At 39.8% G+C, this 24357-nt stretch overlaps 1 protein-coding gene across 1 annotated transcript in view; it reads right to left on the reverse strand.

The window, feature by feature from the left end:
* The window catches only part of MORC1 (MORC family CW-type zinc finger 1), a 213858-nt gene that overhangs the window by 176756 nt on the left and 12745 nt on the right, over positions 1–24357 (reverse strand). Inside the window, 3 exon segments of the mRNA XM_061192725.1 lie at positions 865–933; positions 6940–6974; positions 10600–10653. Coding sequence (XP_061048708.1) covers positions 865–933; positions 6940–6974; positions 10600–10653 — 158 coding nt within the window.

A 24357-nucleotide genomic window follows, 5' to 3' on the forward strand; every position in this document is an offset into this window, starting at 1 on the left:
TCAGACCAAGGGGGTCTTTGGAGACTCAAAAGAAGATAATTGCTTTATTTTTTATTCTTAGCTTCTATCAGCACCGATGATCATTCTTTCCTCTGGTGTGGAACTGACCAGAACACTACCATATTATTTGAACTCCCTCACTGTTTGTTAAATCTGGTGGTCAAAAAGCCTAGCTTGAGGGACATACACAAGTGTTATAAGAATTCAGGGATAAGGTATCCCAATTCATGCAAATCCTTTATCTGAAGGAATAACATCTCAATTCCACAGCAAACAATATTATGTACCTACTCTGTGCTGCCTTTTGCTAGCCTTGAAGATACAAAGATAATCATGCAATGCATTGTAGATGTTTTCACTATGATGAGAACATTCAAGAAGCAACTAAACCTTTGAATGTGCAGGGAGAAAACACAAACTGCTAAAAACAAGGAGAGGTGACCTCTACCTCAAGGTTAAACAAAAAGTTTAAAATAGCCTGAAGACACTAGAAACTGCCTCGGGTCTCTTGCAAGCAGTACCTGAAGGGTGTGCTAAAGACAATCTCACAGACTGTGTTTGTTTTCCATTCATTCCCAGATGCTGTTCCTTACAATAAATCTGTGCCTCGTGCCTGTCATTTTTTCTGGCAATATTGATTTACATTCACTTTTGGTCTTGCTTTAGATGGTTACAATGAATTTACTCTGTCAGCTGGAATATTTAAACCTAAAAAGCTCAACAATATGTTAAGTCTGGGGTTTATTTTCCCTAATAGCTCAATACCTGTTTTTATATATATAGCTCAATTTATTTTTATTTATTTTATAGGTTTTCAGGCTGTTTGTTCTAACAGCCAGGTAGGAATCTAGATAATTAACTTACCAGGGCTCATACCACATCCATCATCCAGGAAGCACAACATGAATCCACCCTGCAGTTCTTCATTATCCACTGTAAGAGAAAGCAGTTATTACTAATAAATAGTGGGCTTAATTTGTTCATCAGAGAGTCATGCTGCTCACATAATTATTTGTCCTCCTCAAATGCAGCCACTGAGTGACAGAGTTATGGCACAAGGATAAAGCTCAGAAAGGCATCTTGGCTACAGTTTCATGAGAAACTGCAGGGGGAAAACAATCATGCAACAAAAAGGCTTTAAATTAACATAAAACATGTACATATTAATAAATTATATATACAGCATGACATGCCCTGTTCTGGAATCTGACTGGTCCTTTAAACTTCAGGTATTTTCTCCCTGGGGGAGGGAATAAAGGTAGCCAGTGATGTGGCCCCAGGATCCCTCTATCAAATTGATCAATCCTGATGCCCTTCCACCAAAGCACTAATTCTAAAGTCAATCCAGGTCATTCTTATTAAATTCATCAGGCTCTCTTCCAAGTAGCTAATTCCCATAAGAGCCATTCATGCATGCTTCTTAGTGGCAGCAAATATTTGCCTCTTGAAAATGCATTTGATTTTTGAAAATAGCTAAGTTATTTGGAGTCAATTTTGATGATTAAGAGATATCATTAAATTACATAATATAATCTCTTGTTTAAAAAATTTTGAAGGTGTAACTAAAAATAATGAGAGTAATTTTAATGCACAGTTTGTAATCTGGCTCTTGAAGTAATTTCAACATTTGGATACGTGAATTCTAGCACACCTCTCTCTTTTTTTGGTAACATAACTTTATTGAGAAATAGCTTACACACAAAAAAGCTACACGTTTAAAGTGTACAATGTGACACATTTTGACATATGTAAATACCTGTGGAACCATCGCCACAATCAGGAGAGTGAACATGACCATCACCCCAGGTGTTTCCTCGTGCCCCTTGTAGTCTCTGCCTTCTGCCCCTCCCATGCCCTGTCACCCCCGACCCCATCCCCAGGCAGCCATGGATTTACTAACTCCATCCTTACAGATTCATTTCTAGCACATCAGTTAAGTCAACTCTGGGTTCAATGGTCACCTCTAATCTACATTTTTTAAATGTTCAAAATAATCTATAAATATATATCTAAAAATCATACCCAAGTTTTCTGGGTTCATAATTTTATGCTCACATGTCCACTTGTAATCCCCCCTCCTCTCTCTAATTCACCTCCTGTTTACAAACCCTTTGTATCTTCCCTACCATCTCATTTCCCCAGCTCTTCTCCCTGGTCCTCTGGTCTGCTTACCTCAACTTCTGTGTCAGAATATTCCTCCCCGCTTTAGGTATTTGCTCTGTTCAGCCGTCCCCTGACTAAGGCTGACACTTCTCCACTGTTCAACTCTTGTTGAGTTCTTTGCACAATGCGATAGTTCTCAACCTTGGCTGCACATTTGAATCACTGGGATATATTCTAAATTGATTGGTCTTGGATGCAGTTGAGGAATAAAAACTCCTCCCTATTATCCTAAGGTTCATCAGAACTGGGAACCACCTAACACAAGCCTCAGCCTGTGAAGTTGCAACAGTTGATTTTGCGGCTCTTGGTATATAGTTCTCACGTAAGAAAGCAGGGCATTTCTTTGGTGAATAGGTGGGAAAGGCTCAAAATTCCCAAGAGTCTTAATAGAGTGCTTAATTTTTCTATAAATTCCCATGAAGGCCTGCAGACAATCACAGCCTCAAAATTTAATATTCCCCAAGTACCCACTCAGAGGCTTGGCCTTGTTTGTTTCAATTCCTTAAAACTATGTATTTCAGATCGATTTCTACTAACCATTGAGCATGCATGTCCGAAACAAACCACAGCACTTTCACCCCAAGCAGACTGCCTCCTCCTTCTGGTGTGTCCTCCTCAATAAATGGCATCTCTCCGCCATTAGGCTTCAGCTGCCCAAGTCAAAGCCTCAAGATCAAGTTCTCCACCTCCTCGCCCCATGTAGACATGTCTTCTTCATTCCACCTCCTCACATCTCTCAAATCTGACCACTTTCTCCATCCCCACGGCACTTAGTTCAGGAAACCATCACCTCTCTTCTGGATTCCAGTAGCAGCTCCCCCACCTCTTGCTCCCACAAATCAGAGCACGCCGAGAGTCTGCAGCCAGTCATGCAGTTCACTCCTCTCCTGCTTATAACCCTTGCATGCCTTCCCACTGTCCACAGGATGCAACCCAACCAGTTAACAAATCTAGCTTGTCTTTCGTCACCTGACCCTCCAACCTCTCTGTGGTGGTTAATTTTATGTGTCAACTTGGCTAAGCTATGGTGTCCAATTGTTTGGTCAACTCGATGTTGCTATGAAAGTACTTGTGGATACAATTAACATTTATAATCAGCTAACTGTAAGTAAAGCAGATACCCTCTATAATGTGGGTCAGCCTCATCCAATCAGTTGCAGGCTGTAAAGGCAAAGACTGAGGTTTCCCAAAGAAACAGCAATTTTCTGCCTCAAGACTGCAACACAGAAACCCTGCTTGAGTTTCCAGGCTGCTGGCCTGCCTGAAGATTTAGAACTCAAGACTGCAACGTCAATTCTGACCTGGATTTCCAACCTGCCAGCTGCCCTACAGATTCCATACCTGCCAGCCCGCACAATCATGGGAGCCAGCCCCTTAAAATAATCCCCCCTCTTCCTCTTCCTCTTCCTCCCTCTCTACTATATGTATATCCATAGATAGAATGAGAGAGACTGACAGAGAGAGAGAGAGAGAGAGAGAGAGAGAGAGAGAGAGGAAGGGGCAGGGATAGATATCTATTTATCTACTATTGGTTCTGTTTCTCTGAAGAACCCCTCCAAGCTCATCTCTTGTCATCCCCTCCCCTGCCCATACTGCACTCTTCCACTTCCACACAAATAATCACCTGGGACTAATCTTGAACATCTCAAACATTTCTGCAACACCATCAAGGTGTCCTATGTTCTCTCCAGATTCAAGCGACTATACATTCTTCTCCTTCATCCTTTCCATCCTTGATTCTCCAGGTTAAGGCCTATTTTCCCTTTAGGTCTCTAGTTCATACATGATTTCTTCTAGGAAGCCTTCCTAATCCTTCCACATCATCAGGTGCCCATAATGAATGTTTTCTTTCTAATCTGTGTTTCCCACTTTTCAAAGTATATTCAAATACCTGTTCATGCATCTATTTCTCTTTCAGACTAGTGGTTCTTCCACTTTTTGGAACTCGGTTGTCTCAGAGATATGATGAAAGCTCAAAGGCCTTCTACCCATAAAAGTGAAGCTGCACACCATATTTTCCACAGATCCCTTTACTAGGATGCCAATTCCTCAAAAGCAGGCACTGTGTGTACCCAGCACTTAGCCCAGTGCCTGCCACTTGGTAAGCACTAAAAAAATGTACTGAATGCATATCCATGTTTACTAGAATAATACACATAGAAAGATAAAACATCCGTGGCTAAACATATTCAGTTTGAATTTTATAGCCCTCAAGTTACTTGAAGAAAACTTAAGACTGGAAAGTAATTCACATGCCTCAGTAAATAATTTAAAATCTAGTCCAATGCTTAGATTAATTATGTACCCCCATACCAATTCTATCTATTGGTGCATAAGCCCTGGCCCTAGTTTATTTATTTTTTTATTTTTTGAAGAAAAATCAGTTTGCTAGGTTGATAGCCATATTGTGGTTTGCTGCAATAAAAAGTTGATAGCCATATTGTGGTTTGCTGCAATAACACATATTACCTGAATAAAGAAAGAAGTGCCCCTTTCAAATCAAATTGCAAAGATTCTTTATTTTTTGTGACAATGCCAAGTGCTAAAGAAAGTGGGGTGAAGTGAATACTGCCATGCCCTGATGTCTTGCACAAACCCAAAAGAACATATTGTGTGAATTCTGATCACATTTGTTGTACTTTCTGTCATTCCAGATAATTCTTCTCAACCCTTCGACCCTTCAATAATATGTGTGCTCTGAATGAAATTCAGCTCGAATCTTTTCTCCTTCCTCCACTGCTAGGACCACTGCCTTCATTCAAATCCTCATGAAATCTTGTGTAGATCATCCATAGCCCCACTTCCCTGCTATCCTTCTTTCACACTTCTACAGACCATCTACAAACCATCCTGTATGCTCTTGCTAGAGTATCTTTCTTTAAAAAGAAAAGAGCACATTTCTATTGAATAATTTGCCAACTGACATTGCTCAAAACTCTTTAATGGTCCACTGGCTACAGAAAAACAAACAAACAAAAAATCTTAGTATGGTATTCAAGGGGCTATCCATTTGGCTCTAACACTTAGCTCTAGTCAACCAAGCCCCATCATTGTCTCCTGGATGCTTTTTCTCCAAATATATACATGGCTCACTGCCTCATGTCATTTAGGTCTTTGCTGGTATAACACCTATTTAGAGCAACTTTCCATGAGCACCATGTGAAAAATAGTACATCTTTCCCATTACTCTCTGTTCTCTTATCCCACTATGTTTTTGTTTTTTTCTTTTTAGCACTTATCATGACCTGGTATATTATTTATTTGTTCACTACTTTATTGTCTATCTTTCCTCATTAGAATGCATGTTCCATGAGAGCACAGGCTTAACCAAACACTTTACTCATTGCTCTAACCCCAGCACCTAGAAAAACTGCTTGGCTCATTCATAATAGATACCCAGTAAATTGTTATTGAATAAATGAATGAGTCTCTGAACTAGTCTACCTCCATTCTTTTTTTCACAATAATTCCTCAGACAGGAATATTCTTTTCTTCCTACACTACCTGACAAAAATCACATCCATATTTCAAGCCCTGGCTCTTTAATATGGGGTGTTCTTTCTCTGTGTTCCCACCATGCTTTGAGTCTCTCCTAGGCAAGAGATGCTTATTCTCTTTTACTCTTACATAATTGGATATATATGGAAAGACCACCTTTTCTCCACTACTGGCATTTCCTTCTATGCAGAATGGAGTGCAATCAGCAGTAGTAAAGGGGCCCTTCTCTGTACCTTGACCATTTTTTCCCTGAAGCAATGAGCTCACTCATCTGACTGGTAATTTGGGGAAAAGTAACTTAAGAAGGTTCTGTTCAGATCTCTCCTGTTCCCTCTGAGAGCGAGCTGCCTGCAGAGAGCGTGACTCCACTAGGTGGGCAAGTGCCTGATGCTCTCCCACACTAAGCTCCACACTCCAACCTAGCATTGATCAGCAATGAAGACTGACTTATTTGATTTCTCAAACTTCTCAGAACCTGGGAGTAGAAAGGGAAGAAGAGTGTCATTTATTATGTTTCTTCAAATCTCTCAAGATGTCCATGTCTCTCTTCCTCGTGAACCAGAAGCACCCATCTAGCACAAAATCTTAAAATGGTTAGAAAACTGAATTGAACTGATTTGCTTTTTAAATAATGATAAGACTTTATATCATGGACCACGTTCTCTGGCCAATATTTACAGGAGAGCTGATACAATCTGGGTTGGGGATCAGTTTTAATACCATAGGCGTTTCTCCAGGTAGTGTTAACTACAGGACTGGATCACAAAACCTAACTTCCTCTGCATCATATTCAGTGAAATGAACTAATAAGTGCAATAAATACTTGGTGACTGGAAATGAAGTCAGTAAAGAAAACATGCTTGGTTTGAATTTCATAGGCTTCAAACATTCATACTGCACATTCACTTACACACTTTAAAACTGTGATATGTTGGGAATGATGTATACTTAATTATGAATAACCATTAAGTTAATATGCATTTTAAAATAAAACTGTTTTCTCGTGGCAGACAAACTGACTGCTCCAAATCACTCTGATGCTTTCACAAAACCCTGGAAGATCTAATTTTGTAAATAAGTCCTCTAACAAGTGAACAATTTCACTCAAAGAGTGTATTGTTCTCAACCTGGCTCCCCACGGGGTCACTGAACTCACAAAGCACTTAGATTACATTAAAAATCTATAGAATGTGGTCTGATTTTCATGAAATAAAAGAAAATCAAAATAACTACAGGCTTTTCCATTAGAAGAAAAAAGAAGAAAGCAAATCTGCTCACCTGAAAACACATCAAGTCTTGCAGCCCCTGCATCTCTGAAAACAATACAAAAATATTGCTTCAGTATGAAATTGTGTTTTAAAAAATTACATTAATCTGAATTGCTCATGTGACATATGATCTACTGTCAGATAGCAAACAATGGAGAAATCCGCTTAAATTGCTTTAAAAACACTTACTAAAATGTTTCACCCTGCATTTGTAGACTAAGACCTGTGATCACTCGTAATTTGAGAATGTCACAAAGCCTGAAACTCAGAAATTTAAAAGAAGAGATGGAATTTAGTGGTAGTTACACAAGAAGCTCAAGAAAATGGATATGAACATTAAAATAAAATGGTTGGAGAATAATCCAGAAGTCATATGAAGACTTTCATGATATATTTTAGAACAAAAAGAAAAAGAAAATTACTAAGTACTGTGTACCATATAATCACATTTTTAAAGAACATATATGATATTCATGTGCATATCTGTAAGGAAAGAAATCAAATGTTAACAGTGGTTTTCTCTAGGTCAGACGTTGACAATCTATGGTCTATGGGCCCACCAACTGTTTTTGTGAATAAAGTTACTGGAACACAACCATGACCGTTTATTTACATATTGTCATTTACCTATTGCCTATAGTCTGCCTTCACACTACAATGGTAGAGTTGGGTAGTTTCAACAGAGAACACATGGCCTACAAAGGTGAAAATATTTAATATTTGGTCTTGCACAGAGAAGTATGCTGGACACACCCCCCCGCAAATAATGAGGTTACTGGTGCCTTTTCTTTTTTTCTTATTTTCTTAGTTTTCTACAATTCACAGATATTATTTATGTATTTTCTTAAATTACTTTTTAAAATAGAAACTTTAAAAGGAAAGGAGAAAGAGCCAGAAGATTCTGGTTTCCACATGAAGGCTGTGAGAGAAAGGAGAACGACAATGAGGGCTTAGCTGACGAGGAAGTGGGTATGTTGAGGGAAGGAAGAGTCTAGAAGGAAGCTCAAAATAATAACAACCAGTGGGACTCTGATGGGAAAATCTGAGTGTCTCCCAAAATTTCCATCAGTCCCGACCCAAAACTACCCCAGATAAATTGGAGTAGGTACAATGTACTTGTTCTACAAAGTTGGCCCCTTAGCTCCTTCCTCCAGCCAACTGCTGCTTCTAAGTGCCTCCTCTACAGAAATTCGGGGGTTACCACTGTCATTTCTTGGGCATTATCCATGTGACAAATAAATCTTAAACCTTCCCTTCTAATCCTTACCACAGACCCATGACACATAGGTATCATTATCTCCATTGTATAATTACACGTTATACAAAGTACCACGTATACAATAATTGCTCAATAAACGCCACTGTACTGAAAGGTTTTTTTCATAGAAACAGTTTCTTCATAAAAAAATTCCATGGGATGAGACAAAGAACAGTCATTCACCTTTATAGCATATTAAGACATTTCATAATAAGCTTTGTACTTGAGCCCAGGTACTTTCTCTCTGAACATCTGTTGTATCAGGAAGAGTCCCCTAACAATTCCTTCCTATCCCGTCACATTTTTTCCTCATCTTTCCACAACATTCTTTTAATACCTTCCAGTTCTAATTTTGACAACTACAGGAAATCATCAAAATCTTAAATACAATGATATAAAATAATGTCTTAGAGTAACACAGGGACTTTATGAAGACCTCTGTAAGACCAACCGAGCATCTTGCATAAGTCTGTTAAACAGCTTCATTTGCTGTCAATTACTAGCATCTAAGCAGTGGTGACAAACTTCAGTGTCCCCTGAAGACAGAGGAGCCGAAGAGTTCAGGCTGGCCGTGGGGAACACTGGGAATGGCAAAGCTGAAAACACAGGCTGGTCCAAAGAGTGCACCTGCTACACACCTGATCCCATTGAGGAAGGCAGCCTCAAGGTTGGTACGTCTAATCTTTAAAAAAAAAAAAAAAAAAGCTTGGAATCCAGATTCTTTTACGTGGCACCTCATGTTTCTCAAACTTTACAAACAATTCCTTCTTTTCTTTTTTATTCTTTATAAATATTGTGCAAACTTTCAGTATGAGTCAAATAAACACGAGACAGGCTGGACTTGGGTCAGGGGCTGCCAGTTTACAAATGCTGCTTGAAGAATTGCTTGATTGATCACATTTCCCTCACTCCCCTGAGTCTGCAGTCAATCTTTCTTTGCTAATCACCCTCTCTATTCCATAAACCGTTCCCACTGTTCTATTTCTTCTACATTCTGATTTTACTTGCCCTCCTTTGTTGAAATGAATGGGTGAAACAACTTTATAGGAGAAAAGACAGTAGGCAAAATAGACAAATGTGTTCTTTTACAGTTACAGATGTCAAATTGCTGGAAATGGACACTGAGTAGGACAGAGGACTAATGGATACAGCAGGAGCCTTGCTTCAGAGCTTTGAGCAGAAGCAAACAGTAGAAACCCTGAATTCCTGCGGAGACTAACCATGAACATTCATGTGTAGTGGCCCCATCTCTGTTAGCTCCACCTAAGTTGCATTCACAGCTCTTCTGACCAAGCAAATTTCTTTTTCTCCTCTTCCCTCCCTTTTTGTGATGACTGTGATTCCATTAGTCCTGCAGAGTTTCATATAAAGAGGAGCTAGGGGCTTTTTACTTAGCATTGAGCATGGCTGTGCAGGAAGTTCCAGATGGCTGGTTAAATGACTACACCCTGTGGTCACACTCAGTCACCTCCCTTCAAAGGCCAGAAACGAGGGGAAAATGCAAAACGTTGTAATACAGTCATCAATCAGTGGCAGGGCATTTAGATCTCCCCACTGAGATCCCTTATCTAACAACCGCATACTACTCCCTGGGTGGACTTTGCTTTCTGCAGAAAAGGTGACAAAATCTTCTGTTACAGGCAAATACAAATATAAAACAATCAAATGCCATATTCAGTGAGCTGAAAAACTGACTCCTTCACAAATCCACTATTGAGCAGGCCTTAAACTGTTAAAGAGATTTCCTTAAACATCAATACCTTTGTCAGAGACAGGAAAATGGGGCAAGGAGTTCTGTAGCCAGACAGCCTGACTTTGAATTCTAGCTCTGCCAAATATTAACCGTACCTCCTTGAATAGGTCATCTAACCTGTCTGTGCATCAATTTCTACATCTGGGGAACTCAAATAATGATTTCCAGGTCAAAGTGTTGTTGTCAAGAATAATGAGTTAATACCTGTACATGAAGAGCTTAGCACAGGATCTGATACACAGCAGGGGATCAACAACACTTAGCTCTTTTCTCCTTAACTATGCAATTCACTTTGATGCAGACTTCAGTAAATGCCCGAACCCAAATCTAAATTCTCAATACATAGTATACATTGATACATAACTCAAATAAAATCCAAATGAATATCTGCTATTACATGGTTATAAACACAAAAACAGATGTCCAATTTACCTGCACTTCAAGTATGATCATAAATACAAACTGAATAAAGATGAATAATTCCTCCTTTCATCTGTTCTTTTTCCTATAATACCTTGATTTTATAGGAAATCAAGTCACAAAGCATTCCAAGTGGGGAAATGACAACGTATTTTCATCTCTTAATATGACTAGACTTTATTAATGTCATAAAATTCCTTTGTCCCTTTGAATAACCTTTGTTTACACATAAGCCTTACCTTGCATTGTCCAGCAATTCAGCCAGTGCTCCGAAAAGGAAACTGTGAGTGGTGCTGATGAAGAAATAGAGGGAAAACCAAAGTTAAACCAACTCTGTAATCAATGTAAAAGGTTCAAGACACGTTCAGACAATGTTCTCCAGTTCTAGGCCGATAATCAATTACGGAGTTACTCTAGAAACTACTTTCTCAGCATGGTCAAGATTCCGAAGTACATGACAAAGCCAGGGCTAAGAACACTATTGCCAAAATATCCTGTCTACTCCTAATAAAACAAAGACTTCAAGGACCTGACTGTACTCAAAGCAAATTTTGACATTTTAAAATTGCTTTATAAGCATTTACTCAAGTTTTTTCAGAGAATGTTTCATTAAAACTGTATTATTTAAGGCCAAATTACTTCTGAAAAACCTTGATCAAAATCCAGGCTCACTGAAAGACCTTAAGACTCCATCTGCAGACACAGGCCTGGCAGGGGACCCTGTTTGCACCACTAACCTACACTTTTCTGTGGAATCTTTTCACCTTGGACAGCCCTGATCCTTAAATAATCTCACAGATTACCAGTGGTCACTATCCCCTATATCCCTCTTGCCAGGTCCTGGGCAACAGAACACACTAGATAGCCATCCTTATTTATACTTTGAAGGCTGAATGTTCCTCTGGGGTGATATCAAGCCACCTTCAGGGTCCCACACTTGCTTTTCATTTGTTGTTGTGGATATTTCAATCAGCAACCTTATCACAGCATTAAGGTAAGATTCAGTAGGCAATTTTCTTTTTATATTTAGTAAACAGGTAGCAGAAGCAAGAGAGACCCATTTATCAAAAAACATCTGCTCATTTGTACAGGAGGAAGGATAATCTGCAATGTCTCAGTGACTCCAAATACCTCAGGCCACAGGATGATATGTTAGCTAAAAATTTATTTTAAAAAAAATACATACATATATCTATTTTTGGAATTTTAAACTATAAACACATGCTGATGAGGGGTCTCTTTACTCCAGTCAGCTTTCAAATTTGTCATCAGAATAAACCTACTATGATTCTAATGAAGAGGCAAGTTTGTGAACCACTATCCTAATTGCTTAGTACACCATTCATTTGACTCTTAATTATACCCTACAGTAGAACTAACTCCTTTAATGGCAGACATCAGATGTCTCTGATTTCTGAGCTTAGCTGCTCTTATAAAATAGTTGCCTTTTAATAAATAGTCACTGTTCGTGAAAAAAAGCATAAATCTACTAAATGCAATTGTTGCAAAAAGGTGTCCTTCACTCAAAAGAAAGTTAGTACTTAAAAATCTAAAACAGAGCAAAAGAAAAGTGTCGGTGACATGCTTTAGAAAAGCAGCACTTCAAACCACAAGCTTTTCTAAACAATCCTTCAGGAAAGTAATTGCGATCATTCTGATGCCCCCGCCAAAAATGCCATATAAGCTTCTGTACTATTTCACTCGAGATTTTTACTGACTGCCTGCTATGTGCCAATGTGGGCAGACACGTTCTTTACACTTTGGGGGCTCAAGTTAGTGGGGGATATGAAAAATACACAAGTAAACAAACACATAAAGATGGTAACACAGATTATGATTAAATGCTACTAAGAAAGAGGGATGGGGAAGAGTAACTGGTGAGGAAGGGAGAGCCTTTCTTCACAGAAGACATGAGCTGAACCCTGGAAGATGAGAGCTCAGTCCCTTGCAGAACTGGAGTGAAAATGCTCCAGCAAGAGCAGGAGGTGCAAAGACCTTGAAGCAGAAAAGAGCCAAGCAGGCCAGTCCGCTCTGGGTATGGTAAAACGGGGAGATCACATCGAGATATGGGATGGCCAGGTCATGCAGTACTTCCTACTCCATGGTTAGGAGCTCATACTTGGTCCCCATGCAACTGGAAACCACTGTCATGTTTTAAGAAAAGTGACACACCTTGGGGCTTCCCTGGTGACTCAGTGGTTAAGAATCCGCCTGCCAACACAGGGGACATGGGTTCGAGCCCTGGTCCGGGAAGATCCCACATGCCGCAGAGCAACTAAGTCCGTGAGCCACAACTGCTGAGCCCACATGCCACAACTACTGAAGCCCGCGCGCCTAGAGCCCATGCTCTGCAACAAGAGAAGTCACCGCAATGAGAAGCCTGCACACCACAACGAAGAGTAGCCCCAGCTCACCCCAACTAGAGAAAGCCCGCACGCAGCAACAAAGACCCAATGCAGCCAAAAATATAAATAAATAAATAAATAATATTAAAAAGAAAAAAAAAAGAAGAGTGACACATCTGGTTTAAGTTTTTAAAAGCTCACTCTGGCAGCTTTTAGGAAAATGGATCATAGGGGAGCAAGAAGGGGAAGCAAAGAACCTAATTTAGAGGCTATGAGAAATCCAGAGGGGAGATGGCAGTAGAGATGGGGAGAAATGGATGAATTTGAGACACAGAGACAGCATGAAGAGGACTTGATGATGGATTGGATGTGGGGGTGAAGCAAAGGAGGAATAAAAAATCACTCCTGTTTTTACCAGTCTGTTTTTACTGTTTTAGGCCAGTCTCAGATAAGAATTTTATCTCTGGGAGCTGAGACTATGCCAATTCGTATCTGATTTTGTGCTGTGGCTTCACACTGCTGTCACTTTTGTTATTAAGTTACCAGACCACCAACTGATAATGGGGTGGTTTGGGGGGGGTGGTTTGGGGGAGGTAGTTTGGGGGAGGAGGAGGCTGGGGAGCAAGAGCTATAGAAACTATGCAAAACTGAGGCTGAGGAACTTTTCTAAGATAAAATTCACAGTCTTTCCAGCACTCAGCTTATAATTTTTCAACTCGCTCAAAACTGCTATTTCTTCATTTGTCTTCTACCTCAGTTACTTTTAACTACTTGTACCATCCTTTCCAGCTTGAAATCATTCTCCATGATAACAAGATAAAACTAAATATCTGCTGAATATTGCCTGTTTGTTTTATTCTGTTGTCTGTAAAAATTACACTGTTTTTCCCAAGCAGCAAGGCCAGGTTTCTTTACATTTCCATTTCTGTGGTTTCAAATCTGCTGCATCCTTTCTATCAATCGATACTTTTAGTAAATACAAATTACTAAAAGGTTCCAAAAAATCAACATACCACTGTGAATTACACAGCACTCACTGCTATGCTTTGCTGTGTTGGAAATAACAGATGGACAAGAAAACCTCTGCAATCTGAATATTCGATATAACACCTAAAGAGTAGCCAAACGGGCCACTGGCCTGACAGAGAAGAAACAGTGCCCTAGTAATAACTAAAATGTGAGATTCCTATCCTCATAGAGGTTACATTTTCAGAAAGACTCAGGATGCAACAGCGGCTGGAATCGATAAATACAAATTACTCTTTGGAGGGCAACTTTAATCTTTAAAATGTCAGTGTGTTAGGGAGAGAAATCATTAGAGATAGGCCAGGATGGTAGAATGAGGAGATGGACAAACGCCTCCATTGTGTGGACAGGCTCCCCCGTTCCGGCTACGCCAGGGCACTCACGAGTTGGCGTGGATGAAGTCCAGATGCAGCTGGGCCCGCCGCAGAGCGGCATACTTGTCGCCCATGGCCTGGAACGCGACCCGCGCGGCCCTCGGGGACCCAGACGCCGGGCCCAGCAGCCTTTCGCCCGTCTCCACGCCCACGCCCACGCCCTTGCGCGGACACCTGGCTCGGCGAGCACGCGCTCCCCCTGGTGGCCGGAGCGCGAAGCTCACCCTGCACTGTGGGCCCGAGTGTCTGGCAAGTTAAGTCTGGTGCTGATCTTGGATCCACCTGGTGATAAGGCGTCTGGGCTAGGCTCCTCTTCCCGAATTGAGGTTTAGGTAACCTTACTAAACACTCGTTTCTATCATTCCCCAACTGGAAAATGGAGCCCAGGGCTGGGGCTAGAATTCGACCAGAAATGATCGCACACACACACACACACATAAACACACAGAATGGGAAGAATCTGGGTGGCGAGGTCGGTAAGGGAGCGGGGGTGGTAGGGAAGGAAAAGGGATAGTTTCCCTTTTGTGGTTGTTACACAGCAGAGGTCAAGGCCCTTTGTGTTCTCACCCCAGCACTTACCCGTGTCCCTTGGGTTGTGTTTTCTCCAGTTGAAGGAAAGAAAGAGGAAAAGCGGTCAGCCAGAGAGGAAAGGAAGGAAGAACTAAAGGCAATCAGAACAGAATGTGCGGCTTGTGTTCCTTGAGAACCTTTTTCACCTGTCAGCTGCCATTCAGTTGTTTGATGTGCTGGCGCGACTCAAAGAATAGACATTCTGTATTGTTCCAAAAGACAGAACTGGGCAAGTGGAAGGTGGAAAGAGGGGGACGGGGGATAAATATAAGGAAGGGCTGTGTATGCCAGCTGTCCAAAAGGGGATACAAAGCACTGGGTCACCAAAACCTGAGCTGAAACAAGATCTGTCAAGGATGTGTTATGGAAAGGTGCTGGCTGGGATGACAAATTAGTAGACCTAGTTGACCTCTAAGTGTTCAAACTCATTCATTCTAAGGCACTATGACTTGCAAATAAGGTAGTTCAATAGTACTCAGCGGATGTTTTATATGAGAGTTTTAAAATCAGAAACAAGCATCTGTGGAATAAAGAAGTTGGACTAGATGTGTTTGTGATTTCCAGGCATTACACAAGCAATGAGGCTCACAAAAAAAGAAAAACAATGTCAGTTTTGGGGTACTCATTCTACTTCCAAAGAAAGAAGTTTATCTGTTACTACATTTGTAAGACTCAACAGAGGAAGAGAGAATTTGAATGGCAACCCAAGCCCACATGGTGCTCTCATTTGAAAACCGGTAGTAAACACAAACATTTCAAGGAATTTTCCTGATTGCATTTTTGTTTTAACAGTGGCTATGATGGTGTTTTAATAGCAAAATTCTCTTTACTAAGCAACGTGAGCTATCTTTCCAATTTTTCCTTTCATAGAACTTCAATGAAAGTATGATATTTTATTTTCATTTTATGGGTAAGAAAAGCTTGACGAGCCTCTTCTGGATTTATTTTATTACCCCCAATTTCCAGCTGCTACCTCAAAGAAATTTACTTTTGGGAGGGCACCAGAGCCACTAGCCTATAATTAGTAATGGGCTGTAATACCTAATTTCTACCAGAGGGAAGGGTGTGATTATCACAGAAGCACTCTGTCTAATAATCTTTGCAGAGCCCTCCTACAGTACGTGGGCAGTCCCAAAGCACTAGACATTTCTGGTTGGCCTGGATGACAGGCACGCAGGGGGGGATCTATTAGATGGTGCTGAAAAAGAGCCCTGAGATCATTGTGCACAATCCACCAAAAGCCTTTTTCCCCATTTCAACTCTGCTTTGCCACTCTGCTGTCATAAAGGCAATTCGTTTCCTCTTTAAGGTATACTTTTGGGATTGCCTGTCTCAGCCACCTCCCTCAGCCCTGCCTCAGTATTCATTTTAACATTATTTCATGATAAAAATACTAGGGGAATAACAGGGAGGAGAAATTTAAAATGAGAGCATCATCTGTTCATCTTATGGTTGATCCTGATGTTAAGAACAGTCAGTTTGGGATACGAGACTCTTCAACTCTTCCTAACCAAACATTTCAGCTTTGCAACATTCACGTACTAGTCACAAATGGCGGCTCAAATTTTTCAAACTCCACCTTCCCCCTTTTGCTTAACTAACTTTGTCTGAACCAACATTTCATTACTCTACACAAACATGTTTAAACTCAAAACAAAGTTTATAAACATAAAAAACGGACACTTGTACCGTCCAACCAGGCACAATGGTGCGCCATCTCCTAAGAACTATAAGAAGTGAGGTCGTCCTGAGATAATAAACACAGAAAACAAATGTTATTAAGGTGATAATGTTGAAAGAGGCCAATAACCCTCAATCGATAATAATGAAATGTCTCTGAAAGCACCTCACACCATTATTGCTCATTTTCTGGCTTTTGTGTGAACCTAGTCAGTGTGTTTTCATCTCTTCCAATCTACTCCAGGTTAGACAATGGTGGGGCTTTCATTATAGAAATTCTGTTACCCATATAACAGACCATCCTTATATTCCCAAATATTCAAAACTGTGATAAGCATGAGACAGTGGAAAATATGAGGCCCAAAACTTGCTCAAAGAATAGTGATGGTATTAAATGAGTTAGAAAATATGGTATTCACTCTGGGTTGGCCAACCCACTAGCCATTTTCCCAACTTTCCTCTTTCTACTATCAAAGTTGAAAACTTGCTTTTCTATACTCCCCTGCAGCAAAGGTGGCCATCTGACTCAGTCCTCTTGAATAAGATAAAAGCAGAAATGTGTTGAGTGGTTTCTAGAAAACCACTAGATAAAAGGCACAGTCGGGGCTGGTTCTACCTCCCTTCTTTCTTGTTTCTGCTTTAAACACAGGTGCAATTACAGGAGATATATATATATGTATAACTGATTCACTTTTCTGTACCCCTGAAACTAACACAACATTGTAAATCAACTATGCGCCAATAAAAATTAAAAAGAAAGAAAAAAATCATTGCAAATAGCCAAATTTAGCGCATTATTAGAATGCAAAGTGATAAAACAACACACATTGATCTTTGGGGCACTCTGTAATGAGTCTTTTTAAAAGTTCAAAGGTGGAAAAAACCTCACACATGTAAGTAAGACTCGTACTCTGACCTTTGAGAACAGCACTTACAGACGTGCAATGACTCACTGACAATTCAAAGGGAGAGGTAAGCACATTTTTCCTGCTGTGGCAAAAAGAACCACCTCTTAAAATTTCTTATCTAACTCAAATTGCAGACCTTTGAAATGAAACAAATTGTCCTATATGTTCTCCAATGGACAATTTTCAGTCTGGGGACCTTTCTTACCCATAATTGAATTGTCTTCCCCCCATAACATACCACAATAACATCCAGAAAATGCCTGGTATATTTCAGAAACTTAAATAAACTTTTGTTTTTAATATAAAATTTGCTATTTTTATTATTATCATATCCCTCCTATATCAAATCGCCAGACTTCTGTTATTTGAGGTATGCTCAAAGAATGTTGTAATGAAAAAAGAGTTTTTAGAGCAGGGACAAATTTTGTCTACAATCAAAACTGCACAACAGTTTTAGAATAGTTTTTGGTTTTATTTTACTGTTGAACTTCAATTATCTTTGTTCTACCATAAATATAACAAAATAATGCAAAAAATCCAACATGTAAAAGAAATGAGCCTGTGATGCGATATCAGGGCTCTTCTATCATCAGCCTAACACTCTACCATCTTGTTTTTTGTAGCCTGATATTTCCTCAACAAGGTGTGAAGCCTTTCATTTCACAGCTACTGCTGGGGGAAATCATAGGGTGTGGCGGAGAGGAATTACTGAATGTGGGCTGAATGTGGAAGTAGCTAGTTTCAAGGTTCCCAGTTCAAACACTGATGCCATCCTGCTCTTCTGGCTCAGAGGTACTTTCTGGATATCCCTACCTTGGATGGGGACTGGAGCGCTGTCCAGAAGAGGCAACTTGCTCTTAGACCTTATCCCACTGATATGGTTAATGATGGAGCATCTTCCTGGGTGTGGTGACTGATAACACATAATGCTATTGGAAAACATCGAATCAACAAAAAATGCCAACAGGCTTTGAAATGAAGTATGCACATGGGGATTGAGAGTTCATAACATCTCTCGAGTTTCCAAATTCCACACCTTTTCGCCCCAAATCATTCAGTTTGAGTGTGGCACAGGGAGGTTGGGGGTGGGAAGTGAGTCATTGGTTTAGAGCCTGAATCCTTTTCACAGTGGCTTCCTGACTTTGTATCAGTTTCTGTAACATGCCTCTCTCCACCACTCTTTCTCTGGGGGCGCTATTTCTTTCTCTTTAACTTTCTCACTTGTTCCTCCCCATTCCTAGGAAAAGCACTCTCTACCCTCTGATCACTAACCACCGAATTGGTCAATTGGGTTGTTGTCTCTATTCAGAACATCACTTCCTGCCAAAGCTAATCACCCCATCATTTAAGGGGCCCCCATCCCTAGGTAGTCTCTCACCACTGAAAAGTCATATTTGCAGTGGATATCACCACTCCAAAAGTGGTATTTCCTTTTTTCTTGTACCTAACTCTTACAGATAAAAATCCCCATGATACCTGAGGTGATAAGTAATTATTATTATCAACTTTCCACTGGCAGGATCTTCCCCCACAAAGAAGCATGCCATCATATGCTGAGGAGTTCGAGGGACTGGGCCTATTAGACTTGGCTGAATTTATTAAATATTGCCTCACATTATTTTATAACTTAGGTATTCAAAAGTTGCTTCAAGACAGCTATGTGCATGATAAAATAGTATATAGTTGGTCATTTACCCACCCCCTCTTCTGTCTTTCACTTTCCCCTAGAGCACAAACATACCTCAAACTCTGTCATGGTCTTGTCTTTATAACCATATCTCAATCAGACCATAAAATACCTTTGTTTAATTATCTTAGACTGAGTCCTAATGCTTATTCTTTCTGTGTTTGTAGTCTCTTCCTTTTTCTCATCCTCCTTTTCAGGACTACCCCTCCATTCTTATCCCCACCTAAAGTTCTCTTCTTTGTGGCATCATAATTCTCATCTAGAGTAACTAATCCTGAGCAGAAAGTCTGATGGTGACAGTAGAGAATATGACATCTCTCTGACCTAAAGGGGACTGGGACATTGAAAGCCATTATACCTCTATTAAAAGTTAAATCTCGATTCCTTATAGTAACCCTCTGTATGGGGATAATCACAATTTCAAGAGCCTTGGAACCTGCACTAAATTTGATTTTCTAGTTCCAAAGGATAATATTCTCAGGATTGCTTGAGAACTATATTACAGTGGATAACAAAAAAATGACTATAATAATGCATTTAATGCCTATTATATGACCAGAAATAAACCAAATAATCTGGTTTTAGGGCTCATGAGAAATTTGTGAATTCTATCTGAATAGCCTGCTAAAAATGAAACCAGTGCTGCCATGGTACAAAGGCCTCTTTCCAAGCTCCCTAATTCACTCTTGCCCATTTATACCTGTCCCAATACAGTTTGCTTCCATGGAAAAGAAATGTATCCATCAACCTGGTGGTCAACCTCCGTGGGAATGGGAGCTAAAATTTTACATTAGCCTCAACATGTTGACCCAGAGATATAAATAATTCAACAATTTTTAAATTCCTAGGATGGAATCTGAATCAGGAAAGACAGAAAGAGAGGCTTGTGAGAGAGCATTTCTTATCTTTCTCAAACCTCTCTTTTACTGAAGAGAGAAAAACAATTTCACCATGGAAAACATCATCAGCTGACAGAGTCTCAGGGGGACTCTTCCTCCATCCACTATTTTTGGTCAATTTTCCAAATACTCTTATTCCTTATGGACAAACAAGAGTTGGGAAAAGCAAAACTACCCAAGTTTGAAGGTTTTTCTCTTTGTTAACTTGTTATGGAGTGAATTATATCCCCCCCACCAAACTTTATGTATTCATATGTTAAATCCCTAGCCCCCAGTATCTAAGAATGTGACTGTATTTGGAGATAGGGCCTTTGAAGAGGTAATTAAGTTAAAATGAGAATGTTAGGGTATGCTCTAATTCAGTCTGATTGGTGTCCTTGTAAGAGGAGGAGATTAGGACAGGGACACCAGGGATGTGTGCATGCACAGAGGGAAAGCCATGTGAAGAGGCAGCAAGAGGGAGGCTAAAGAAAAGCTGAAACGAGGGGTCTCAGAGGAAACCAAGTCTGTCGACACCTTGATCTTGGATTTACAGCCTCCAGAACAGTGAGAAATAAATTTCCTTTGCTTATGCCACCCATTCTGTGCTATTTGCTATGGCAGCTCTAGCTGCCATATTACATGCTCTAGCTGTAATATGCTCTAGCATATTACAAACTAATACCCGCCACCCAACAACAATTAATGGGAAGCAATTTCTACCATTCTTATGCAGCCACTGTGCCAACAGATGTTCTCCTTTTACCCTCTTGCCCCTTCCAACCCAGGACTCAAGATTTTCTGTTTATGCTCCCCAATCTGCCTCCCCACCGATGGCATTTCATTTTCAAATGCCTTCATCCATAACCTCCTATATCTTAACTCCCCCATCTTTTCCTCAAGGAACAAGGCATTTCAAGCAATAATTTAAATCCTTTAAAGCTATTCCTTTCCCTGGAGAATCCAGCTGTTGTTTTTATACACTAGACTGAAACACATGCCCTTACATTTTGACCCTGAGTAAGTCACACTGGTGAGGGCTCAATTACAGGTTGCAGCAGAGAAAAAAAAGCATCATAAAATGATAGAACAGCCTTTACTTCAGATCTACACTAGATTATCAAGTTTATCTTCTGAGATTACCAGAACCATGGGAACAGATTGCTTCCCTATGGAACTAATACTAATGCCCACAGAGCCACCTGCAGAGAAAAATCTAGCCCCATTCACTACTGCAGTGATTCTCAAGAAATGCTTTCTTTGCTTTTAGTTTAGTGGAGCATGGAAGACGTAGCAAATGACAGACTGTGTTTTGATAGTGAGCCAATTGGGCAAGGTCCCTTGATAGTTCTGTGCTCCGTAAACTAGCTAGCACATTGCTGACGCTCAATAAATGTCACATATCATCAACTATCAATTATTCAGTGTATAACGAGGAAAATGCCTTGGCATGCATTATCTCAAAGCTTAATCAAGAAGTTGGGTGATTCTGACACCATATCATAAAACAGATTGGTATTTTTACTTAAACTGCTAGACAGTATACATTTGTATTAATGACACATCTTTAAATTACTCCAATTTGTTTATGGTGACAAACAGTAGAAATCACTGAAATTATTGAACATCAATAACATAGAGGATTGCTTAAGTACAATATTCCCAGATGTTACTGTGATAGCCTCAAATGACGGCTGACTAATGTACTGTGTCCATTTGAGCACCTTGATCTATACCCATCCTCTTTCCTTTCCTGGAATTTTCTTCCTCCCTCAACTGGATTTGTCCTCACGAAAAAATCCAGTTGGCCTCATTGGGAGACTTTCCCTGAAATGATCTTCTCCCATGCAAGAAACAATGTTTGACATATCTTTGTAACTCTAGTACTTGGAACAATGTATATGGAATGTGTTCAAAATAGATGGATTCTGAAAAGTGCCTAGATCATAGGAAGTGCCCAGTAAATAGGTGAGTGAAGGAACACCTGAAGGATAAATCTGTAAATTCCCCATTGTCTGTCTTCATACTGCTCTATAGTGGGTGTCCAGATTAGCAAATAAATGGGAAAGAGGGAGGAGGAGGAACCCCTGCACAATAGGTGTAGCCTAGATCTCAAGATGACAATGAGCCTGGATAGTGGGGAGCTCTCCCCTCCTCCCCAAACCAGGAAGGATCAGCCCAATCTTTCAAAGACCCTGAACCACCTACATCTAGTAAAAGAGAAGTCTATTAGGCAAGTCCTTAAACTTCACCAAACCACATTAAACCGAACGCATCTTAAGCTGTAGCGAGTTTTAAAATCTGTAGCAGTCACGCTGAAAATGAATACAAAAGCAGAATACTTTTCTCCAACATTTTAGCTAATATCTCCAAATGAATCCAGCTCCTGCTATTAATATATGAAGGGAGGGGGTACATGCCCCCATGTCCTGACAACAGCATTAAAAAGTCAATAGTTACAATAGTAAGAGGGAATATAGTGTACTTAAGTGGAGGGAAAAGGTTAAAGAAAGACTATACCTTCTATCGCCTACAACAGGGCTTCCTTTTACTCACAAATTGAGAAAAAAATAAAAATAAAAACAAAAGCTCCAGCTTCCAAGGCAAAACAATATTCTACATAGTAATTCAAAAATAGTTTCTGCATTCTACCAACTGAGCCTGAATCTGACTTCTTGTGCCTCACTAAACAGTTACTTTCTGCCTGTAAGACAGACTACAGAAACTCTCATTCAATCTTGGGATATAGTTGCTGTGTCATTCTCTGCCTAAATGTAAAACAAAACCATGAGTGTAATGGGCTATTCCCTCAGTCCTAGGAGGGAAATGGTACCTCTAAGAGGTTTGACCTGATAATAATGACATGACATGATAATAATGACATGTTAATACTCTATCTTAGAATACAAACTATATCAAACCCATTTGCAGTCAAATCAGTTTCAAACTGACTCCTTTACCAGGTGCTATGGTAAAATTTTGTTCTCAGGTAGTAACTCTTTGAGAATCTCAAATAACGTCACAAAACTAAGTGCTATCACCAGCTTATTTTCAATAGGTCGAATGCTGCTGAAAGCTCAGTACAATGTTTATAAGGGATAGTATCCTCTCCTTCAACACGTTGACTAACCTTCCACCTTTTCTTGATGCTGATGATGTCATTGAATCATGCTAGGCTGCACCATGCCCCCCATCACTTCTTATCAGAATTTTATAAATGAGCATTGCATTCTACAAAGCTTTGCAGTTTGTTGGGTCTGATTGCATTTGTAGCATGGCTCAGAGCAGAAACTAAATTGAGTTTGCTCCTTGGTAGAATAAAATTTTCTTTCTTTTCTTTTTTCTTGTTTAAAATTTTTTTTTATAGTATTAGATCTGATTTCACACATTTTTCTTCTAACATTTATATTTCACTGATATGGAAGAGGCCATGGGATATTACCAAGGTCTATCAGACCATATTAAAGTAATAATTTCTAAATATAAAGCATCAAAGTTGTAAACAGACTCCACTGGTGAGTTTCATTAATTCATGCCACTTGATCTTTCTGTTTTTCAAATATAGATATTCCAGTTTCATTTCCAAGAGCATTTCTGTCTTTATAATTAAGATTGCCAATTTTTATGGATCTAGCTTTTTTCTTTCATAGATCATAAGAAGAAACAAGCTATAGGGAACACTATTCAAAAACCAAAGCTTAACATAAAAACAAAACAGCTACATTTTAGTTTTGTTTTTTGTTTTCTTTTTTTTGCTGCCAGTAGGATAAGACTGTAAATTGATAGACTAGTGCAGGAAAATACTGACTCAGTTTAACGCAATTCAATTTAATTTGAATCGGTTGATTCAATTAAGTTCAATCATGTTTACTGAGGGCTATTATATGAGGTTATTGTATGAAAGGTCCTGTGCTAGGCGCTGAAGGCACAGAAATAGGAGTAAGATGCAGCACCAGCCTTCAAGAAATGTGTAATCTACTCAGGAACATTGAAATGTACATACATAACCATAATACAGGGAGGGATGGCCTACATACTAAGGATATGCAAATGTAAGAAAGAGCAGCCACATCTGATTTGGGGGATCAGAGATGGCTTCATTCACCAGGAAGGACAAGATTTTCTGGCCCATGAAGGATCAAATACCTTTACTTCCCCTGCGAACCTGAGTTGCTGAGGCCACCTTCACCTGTGGGCCAAATTGGGGTCACATTCACCTTAATTTGTTTCATTTCACTGGCTTTTGCCTCTAAGCACAAGCAGCGCTCTACTTCTGCTTCAAAGTTTCACCCTGTAATTTCTGGACACTCCTTCAACAAGTTATTAAACCTCTCTGAGCCTCAGTTTACCCATCTGTAAAATGATAATATCTTCACCATAAAATTGTCACTAGGATTAAATGAGACTGTATATATAATTTATGGAAGAACTATTATTACTTTACACTTGCATTATACACTTCAGCCAAAATAACTAATGACCCATTTTGTGAAAGAAGTAAAAGAGATAGGATGCAACCCTGCTCCCAT

The sequence above is a fragment of the Eubalaena glacialis genome, chromosome 6 (assembly GCF_028564815.1).
Source record: "Eubalaena glacialis isolate mEubGla1 chromosome 6, mEubGla1.1.hap2.+ XY, whole genome shotgun sequence".
NCBI lineage: Eukaryota > Metazoa > Chordata > Mammalia > Artiodactyla > Balaenidae > Eubalaena > Eubalaena glacialis.